At 44.7% G+C, this 9,131-nt stretch overlaps 1 protein-coding gene across 1 annotated transcript in view; it reads left to right on the top strand.

The window, feature by feature from the left end:
* The window catches only part of LOC134460642 (low-density lipoprotein receptor-related protein 1B-like), a 573,784-nt gene that overhangs the window by 455,527 nt on the left and 109,126 nt on the right, over positions 1-9,131 (top strand). The window contains exons 49-53 of the mRNA XM_063212999.1: positions 642-791; positions 3,553-3,675; positions 5,310-5,429; positions 6,379-6,507; positions 8,232-8,354. Coding sequence (XP_063069069.1) covers positions 642-791; positions 3,553-3,675; positions 5,310-5,429; positions 6,379-6,507; positions 8,232-8,354 — 645 coding nt within the window. The remainder of the gene's footprint in view (positions 1-641; positions 792-3,552; positions 3,676-5,309; positions 5,430-6,378; positions 6,508-8,231; positions 8,355-9,131) is intronic.

The raw sequence follows: 9,131 nt of genomic DNA, 5'->3' as shown, positions 1-9,131 counted from the left end.
CACATTAAGTACAAGTGTTCAATCCATCATGCATTGCATTTCAGCTCTTGCTTTACACATTGTACCTCAGTAGCGTTGTACTTACTGATGGAGGAGGAGGGTGCCGAATGGGATGCATTCTTTTCTAATCCACTCCAAAGAAGACTGGAATAATTGTGTTATGTTCATAAATACAGAAGCACTTATGCATGAGAAATGAGACCCTCCATCCAGTAGCTACGGTTCTAATACGGGGCATACTGTATGCATTAGATGTGGCATCTGTTGGAGTATCTGTTATCATAATAAATACAATTTTCGTCTCTGCAGGTGTTGCTTACAATTGCTATATTCAGAATAGCTAAAGGGTATTGTTATGTATTTTTTCTGTGGTCTGTCTCCTGTACGTGCTCGTCTATGTGCCTCCCTGTGTCTGTCTCTTTTTGTCTTTCTCTCTCTCTCTCCATCTATCCATCTGTCTCTTTATCTCTTTCCATATATCCCTTTGAAAGCACAGATCAGTAGAGTTTGAAATCAAGAGAGTGTTAATCGACTGCCTCCTCTTTTCTCTTTTCGATTCTCTCTCTCTCTCTCTCTCTCTCTCTCTCTCTCTCTCTCTCTCTCTCTCTCTCTCTCTCTCTCTCTCTCTCTCTCTCTCTCAGACAACACAGAGTGTTCTGACTTCTTCAGGCTGGGTGCAGCAGAGCAGGGCTTCGTGAGCTGCAACTCCACCTCCCTGTGTGTGCACCCTTCCTGGATCTGCGACGGCGCCAACGACTGTGGAGACTACGCTGACGAGACCAACTGCCAGGGTAAGGCAACAGCGCCACCAACAACTCATGAATGCACCCAGCAAACTAACTAACAGAGAAGTTACAAAGTCACCCACCCAGCCAACCACCTAAGGCCAGGCACCCATGCACCCAGCCAACCACCCAGTTCCAGACACAAAGCCACCCAGGCAGCCACCTAAGCCCAGGCACCCATGCACCCAGCCTGCCACCACCAACTGCCAGGGTAAGGCAACAGAGCCAAAGAGGGAGTTAAAGTCTGCACATCCAAACGTCTGACCTGGAAGCAGGACAAGCAAACGCCCAGATAAAAAAGAGAAAAAAGTCAACTGCTTCCACCAGGACTTTTTATGCTCCCACTTGTTTTTTTTTATTTTAAAAAAGCGAAAAACAAGTGGAGGAATAAAAAACCCGTTTGAAGCTGTATTTTCCCTCTTTTTTTATCAAAGCAACAGAGCCACCAACAACTCAGGAAGGCACCCAGTAAACTAACCAGAGCCAACCACTCACCCATCCACACTACCATTCAGCCACATAGATAGTCAGCCAGGGTAAGGCACAGAAGGCCAAAGTACCCCTTACAACCCACAAACCACCCCAGTCAAACTCCCAAAGCAGCCTGCCATCTGGATGTCTAACAGAGCAGTTACAAAGTCACCCAGCCAACCAACCTGTTCCAAGCACCCATGCACCCATCGTGCCAGGCTAGATACACCCAAACAGCCAACCATGGAGTTCCAAAGCCACGCTGCCAACCCTGTTCCAAACATAAAGCCATGCAGTCAGTCACCTAAGGCCAACCACCCATGCACCCAGCCTGCCAGGCTAGATAGCCAACCACCCATGCACCAGCCATGGCGTTCCAAAGCCACCCTGCCAACCTTCCACCCATTCACCTAACTAGCTTCTCAAGGCTAGCTTGTCACAGACTTGTCAACCACCCAAAGATAGCCAGAGATATATACAAAGACACTCAGCCCACTGCCCATCCATTCTGCCATCTACTTTTTTTGCTTAAAAGTCAGCCAGCCACATCACCATCTGACCAGCTCACCCAGTTCCCATATAAAGTAGCTCCCAATCTACCATCTTACACAGTCTGCCAGCCATGTAGCCATGAAGCCAGCCATCAACAAAGCCTAGTGCGCCCAAGTCTGCTTCCCACCCAGCCAGCTGCCCACTATCCACTAAGGCTCAGCCAAGTCCCCCAGACATCTACTGAAGCATACAGACATCCAACCAGCCACCAAACAAAGTGACTATCCCAGTAGTTCCCAAACTGGTGGATGGGACCCCTAGGGGTATTACAGAGGTACTACAGGGGGCTCATGGACAGAAGGGACTTTTCATAAATAACGAATATCCACAAAATTACACATCACACCATAAAATGCCATAAAAATATTCATCCAATTAGGATTGGAATTTAGCAAGGAGATGGCACTGGGGACAAAAGAGAGCCTAAACCTATTAGTTTTCACAGAGCGGAACCTAAAACGTGAACCGGAGGGTAGAATATTAAGATTCCTTGATGATCCATTAATAGTTTGTCTGCTAATATCCACAAGTTAACAGCTAACATATTTCCATGACTTGGTTAGAAACCGTATTCACTTGAATGGTTTAGGGGTATTTGCATTTTCCTGTGAATTTCTATAAATAGTAGCGAACAAACTATTAATGGAACATCAAGGAATCTTAATGGCCAAACAAATTGCATAAGGATATTGGAGGTTGGCGGGTCATGAAAATAGACTTAGGTCTGAAAAGGGGTACCAAAGAAAAAAAAACTTTGGGAACCACCACTAACCCAACCAAGAAAACAACCCACCCATACCCAACTATTAATGCAACACCATACTCATCCAACCATTCACAGGAAGCCAACCACACAGCCACCCACACCACAAATCTACCACACCAGAAAGCACCCCAGGCCAGTCACACAGCCAGCTCAACCACTCAGCCAGCACATAGTAGTCACATCCTTGATGAGGCCAAAGGGAAAAGGGTACTAACTCAGATGCCATTAATGAAGAATTGATAAGGTCGTTTTAAAATTCAGCACAGCACTGGTAATATAATGCAATGTGCAATATAACATGTGAATAGCGCTAACTGGCGAATTTGCGATATCTCTGGGGGCAGAGTTTCACAATGGTGCCCCCTCAACCCCTCAACCTGGGCTCCTATTCCCACTTCTGCTCTCATACCTCATCATATCCTCCCTTCTATCTCTAATTCTTAGCTGCCCTCTGCCTCTCTATCGTCTTCTCAATTTACCCTCCTCCCCTCTTCCTCTTCTCCTCCTCTCCTCTTCTCTCCTCACCTCCTCTTCTTATCTGTGTTCTTCCTCCACAGTGACCCAGGGTAGTAAGTGTGAGGAGGGTCACTTCTCCTCTTCTCCTCCTCTTCCTCTTCTCCTCCTCTTCCTCTTCTCCTCCTCCCCTCTTCTCTCCTCACCTCCTCCTCTCCTCTTCTCTCCCTCCACAGTGACCCAGGGTAGTAAGTGTGAGGAGGGCCACTTTGCCTGCCCCAGATCTTATCCTCCTCTTCCTCTTCTCCTCCTCTTTCTCCTCCTCCCCTCTTCTCTCCTCACCTCCTCCTCTTCTCTGTGTTGTCTATCCACAGTGACCCAGGGTAGAAAGTGTGAGGAGGGCCACTTCGCCTGCCACAGTGGAAACTGCTGCTTATCCTCCTCTTACTCCTCCTCTTCACCACCTCCCTTCTTCTCTCCTCCTCATCTCATCCTCACCTCCTCTTCTCTTCTCTCCCTCCACAGTTACCCAGGGCAGTAAGTGTGAGGAGGGCCACTTCGCCTGCCCCAGTGGAAACTGCATCTCCAGCGTGTGGCTGTGTGACGGCCAGAAGGACTGTGAAGACGGAGCAGACGAATTCCAGTGTGGTGAGGGTCTCTATCTCTATTTCTGTCTCTGTCTCTCTCCCTCTCTCTTTCTCTCTCTCTCTCTTTCTCTCTCTCTCTCTCTCTCTCTCTCTCTCTCTCTCTGTCTGTTTGTCTCTCAATCTCTATCTTTATTTCCTTCTGCCTCTCTCTCTCTCTCTCTCTCTCTCTCTCTCTCCCTCTCTCTCTGTCTGTCTCTGTCTCCGTCTCTCTCTCTGTCTCTTTCTCTCTCTCGCTCTGTCCCGCTCTCCCCCCCCCCCTCTCTCTCTCTCGCTCTCTCTCTCTCTCTCTCTCTCTCTTTCTCCCTCTCCCTCTCTCTCTCTGTCTCTGTCTCTGTCTCTCTTTCTATCTATCTCTCTCTCTCTCTCTGTCTCTCTCTCTCTCTCTCTCTCTGTCTCTCTCTCTCTCTCTCTTTCTCTCTCTCTCTCTCTCTCTCTCTCTCTCTCTCTCTCTCTCTCTCTCTCTCTACTTACCAGTGTCTGTCTCTGTGTCTGTCCATGGCACATTCCATTTCTGTTGCCGTGGTGATATTGCTTTCCATATTTTGCTCCCATATTTAGTCCGCTCTCTTGATTGACAGTTATCATGATTAAGTGTGACTAAAAGCAGGCTATCAAGGATATTTTGAATGTGTGTGTGTGTGTGTGTATGTGTGTGCGTGCGTGCGTGCGTGCGTGCGTGCGTGCGTGCGTGCGTGCGTGCGTGCGTGCGTGCACTCGTTTGTGTGTGTGTGTGCGCTTCTGTGGTTGCCCAGCAACATTCTCATTTATCTCAGTTGGTGACTTCAACCCCTCTTCTTTGCCATCCCCACAATATACTCTTCTTAACCCACACCAACCACTTCCTGGCCATCCATGTCTTCTTCAGCAAATGCAAATGTCACTCAATCAAGCTAAAAAAAACATTTGTTATTGAGGACTCGTTTCTTGTTTCTTCACTCTACCCCTCTACATAGTCACAAGACACATCATTTCAAAGCCACACATTGCAAGATAGTTATCCTTGTTTATTTCAAATCTATTTTCCAAAGCATCCTTGGACTGGTAATGAGATTATTGTGCACTGTAAACAGTATTGAGGTGATACTCAATATTTTACTGAAATCTGCTTTTGATGCAGCTCCTCTTTGATTTGGGGAAGTGTTTTAATTAACAGCCAGGCTCTAAAACATATCAAATCATTTACACCTTCAGCTCTCTAGGCCCCCAATAGCACAATGCCACATGCTGTGCCATGAAGTGTTTACACACTTAAAAAAAATGTGTTTTGATTAGTTGACTCGGAAGTCAAATTGAAAGAAAATATCAATCAACCTGTTAAGTTAGAGAAGGAGGTGTGTGTGTGCGTGTGTGTGTGTGTGTGTGTGTGTGTGTGTGTGTGTGTGTGTGTGTGTGTGTGTGTGTGTGTGTGTGTGTGTGTCTGTGTGTGTGTGTCTGTGTCTGTGTGTCTGTATCTGTATGTGTGTAATGATTTCTTTTTATACACTGCAACACTCAGACACCCAACTTCAAGTCAAAATATGAAGGTTACAGTTCAGTGAGTGAGCGAGTGAGTGAGCGAGTGAGCGAGTGAGCGAGTGAGTGAGTGAACAAAAACAAAAATGTCCAATACCTAAAAGTGTGCTTTATCCTTGACAGACTCCTCCTGCCTTTGGAACCAGTTTGCCTGTTCCAAGAACAAGTGTATTGCCAAGCAGTGGCTCTGTGACGGGGAGGACGACTGTGGCGACGGCATTGACGAGAGCGAGGAGATGTGTGGTAAATATGAAGTCTCACTGTAGTTTGGAAATCGTGTGAGAGTGAAGACTAGAGTACAGTTTCATACTCAAAGTTCAAGAGAGTCCTTGTGCACAAGCCCTCAGCAATGCAGGTGCAGGTGTGAGGCAGGGGAAGGTGAACAATGAAGAAAATTCAGAAGACACCGTACACTGCTTGCTCTTCTTTTTCTTACTTTATTTTTCGGAGCTCTGAAAAATAAAGTAAGAAAAAGAACGACAAGCGGAGTGGTGTGTAGTGTCTTCTGAATGTTCTACAGTTTCATGCTCATTAAATAGAAAATGTTGGTATCTGAGCTAGCTCACATTACGCAACTAATCTACCTTATAGCCTACTAGTTAGCTGTGATTCTACAGATGTTTGACTATATAGTTACACTGTAAAGAAGGCAGAGTTCTTACAGCATTACATTAAAGTTACATATTGTTGAGTTGATCTTACTGACTTCTCTGAGTCCAAAGGAGACTTCAAGCAGTGTAGTGTCACTTGTATATAATAAAAGAGTGTCTTCACTACTGGGCAAGTGTAGATAGCACTAGTGAGATCGTAGCAACAACATACTACAGCAAAAAAAACAAAACAAACAAACAAACAAGTTAGATCTACACTTCTTCCACCAAAACTCTAGATCTCTAGGTGCATTTTCTCACTTATGGTCTTCAACAGTGTTTTGCATGATTTTTCACAACACATAGTGTTCCTTGCTATATCTGCTCCTCACTACAGACCTGTCATAAACAGACCTTCCCCTTGTGGTTTGTATTCTGTAGTGTGATGAAGCGGTCTGCACACTGTGTATTAACTCCAAAAATACTTTATTTCATTTTAACATACGGCAACGTTTCGATCCAACAGAGGGATCTTCCTCAGACTTCCTTGCATTCTGTAGATCTCTGTATAGCTGTTGTATTGTGGTTTTCTTCCTGCCCAGGCTCGGTGACGTGTGCTCCTGGCCTGTTTAACTGCCCCGGTTCGTACGCCTGTGTGCCCAAGCGCTGGCTGTGTGATGGGGAGAGGGACTGTCCCGATGGCAGTGATGAGCTGGCAGCAGCAGGATGTGGTGAGGATGATGATGATGATGACTCTGCTGACTTTCTTACAGTCTTCCTCATTCATATTCTCTTGCCCTCATTTTCTTTCATTCTGTCTTTTTTCTTTCTTTCTTTCTTTCTTAGTTTTCTTTCTTTCTTTCTTTTCTTTCTTCCCTTATTTCTTTTTTTCTTTCTTTCTTTCCACACAATCACAATGCACACAAGAATCACACACACACACGACAATGCCATGAACACAACAGTATGAACACAAAAGCCAGACATGTGCTTGTATGATCAGTAGGATGTGTTGAGGATGGACCTGATGCCAGCTTGGTTATGTCCCATTGATCTGCTTGATTATAACCCCTATGTACTCTATTGATCCCACCGTCGGACATTTGTTTTCATGTAGTAAGCAGTATTTGCTCTCAATCACAGAGTAGCTTCTAGCTTCTTCCTGGAATTATGTAAAGGAGTGCACTTAAAGTGTTGCAGACTGTAAAATTACAGTGTCAAAAAATACCAGGTTACTGTCAAGCTTTCCACACTTCACTTTTCAATATTTTGTGTTTCCTTTCCTCCTTAAATTCGAAACCAATGGATGATAGGGATTTAGTGGGTGTTTTAAACCTTGATATTTGCCAATGCTGGCTGGCTGCGCTGGTGGTGTGTGAGGAAAAGGTGCAGCCTACTTTTAAATGAAAAGGTCATAGAAACAAGCATTTGCCAAACTACTTTATTTCAAAAAGCCTGTTCCTTAAAGAAAGTAAACAACAGATGGTTTGCATTCAGTTGCGCCAGTAAGATATGGTAATAAAAGTTTGAGCACTTCTTTAAATGTGCAAATCCCCAAGGAGAGTGATGTGTAACAACCAGCTTTAGCTGAGCATACATTACCACAGATACAGGCTTTCCAAAGCAGCAGAGACAGCCTATGTATTTATCACCCTGTTTGGCAGAGCTTGGATATTTAAAACAAAAAAAATACACAAAGAACAGTGTAATCATGTTCACCTCTCAAATGTTCCAGACAAGTTGTATTATTTGCACAAACATAATCTTTGCTTGTGCTTTGGAACTCAAAAGTTCTTTCTATCCTGTTCTACTCTGAAGTACGCCATGTTTTCCCAAACATACATTTTCTTTTGTACATTTCACAATATGTTCTGGGAGACAGGGAGATGGTAATTATACTGCATTGATACACTGACAGCCGCACTCCAGAGATATGCCCTGCTTGTTGGTGTGGAAGGCAACAATAAGTTTTATTTTCTCTTCAAACTCAGGGCAAAAATATCTGCAAAAACGACACACAACCTTGACTCAAATAATGTATTATGTGGGCATGAAAGCAATGCAACACCCTCACTATGTAACGAACTATGTAGCAAACAACATTTTAAAAAGGGACTAGCGTCTTAGAATGTTCCTGATTGTTAGTGCTCCTTATTTTTAGATTAGATTAGGTTAGATTAAACTTTCGTTATCCCCAAGGGGGAATTCTTTTTTCAGGTTGCTCTGTAGATTAAAACGAGAAATAAAAAAATAATATATATAGATAACAAATATATATAAGGATAATCATGCAGAAAAGTCCAGGATTTTCTCTTTGTCCTTAATGGACAGATTATGAAGTTGTATGGCTTTGATATCGTAATGGGTTCTGAATGTTTCAGGATGTTTCATGTAAGATAGTCCTGAATAAGATAGAATCTGAATGTTTGTTCCGTCCTTCTTCTTATTTCCTCAGCCCCTAACAATACCTGCGATGAGAACTCTTTCCGCTGTCGAAACAAAGCTTGTATTCCAAAGCGATTCGTCTGTGATCATGACAACGACTGCGGTGATGGCTCTGACGAGTCAGTGGAGTGTGGTAGGTACCTTACTTACTCTCATCACTCTTCAAGCCATAATATTTTGCTCTCCCCCTCTCTCACCACCTATTTTGCTCCTCCTCCTCTCTCCTCACTTTTAATCTCTTGCTGCTCCTCCTCTCCTCACCTTTAATCTCTTGCTCCTCCTCCTCCCTTCTCACCTTTAATCTCTTGCTCCTCCTCCTCTCTCCTCACCTTTAATCTCTTGCTCCTCCTCCTCCCTCCCCACCTTTAATCTCTTGCTCCTCCTCCTCTCTCCTCACCTTTAATCTCTTGCTCCTCCTCCTCCCTTCTCACCTTTAATCTCTTGCTCCTCCTCCTCTCTCCTCACCCTTCATCTCCCCGGGATCAATAAAGTTACTCTACTCTACTTACTTCACTCTACTCTCACCTCACTCTCAGCTATTCCTCCTCTCTCCCCACCTTACTCTCATCACCTCACTCTTCTCGCCTTATCATCTTGCTCCTTCTCCTCTCTCCTCACCTTTCATCTCTTGCTCCTCCTCCTCTCTCCCCACCTTTACTCTCTTGCACCTCCTCTTTTCTCCTCACCTTTCATCTCTTGCACCTCCTCCTCTCTCCCCACCTCTCATCTCTTGCCCCTCCTCTTCTCTCCTCACCTTTCATCTCTTGCACCTCCTCCTCTCTCCTCACCGTTAAGCTCTTACTACTCCTCTCTCCTCACCTTTCATCTCCCCTGGATCAATAAAGTTACTCTACTCTACTTACTTCACTCTACTCTCATCACCTCACTCTTCTCGCCTTATCATCTTGCT

Source organism: Engraulis encrasicolus, chromosome 13, assembly GCF_034702125.1.
Source record: "Engraulis encrasicolus isolate BLACKSEA-1 chromosome 13, IST_EnEncr_1.0, whole genome shotgun sequence".
Classification (NCBI taxonomy): Eukaryota; Metazoa; Chordata; class Actinopteri; order Clupeiformes; family Engraulidae; genus Engraulis; species Engraulis encrasicolus.
The sequence above is the reverse complement of the archived record's forward strand: the minus strand, read 5'-3'. Positions and strand labels throughout refer to the sequence as shown.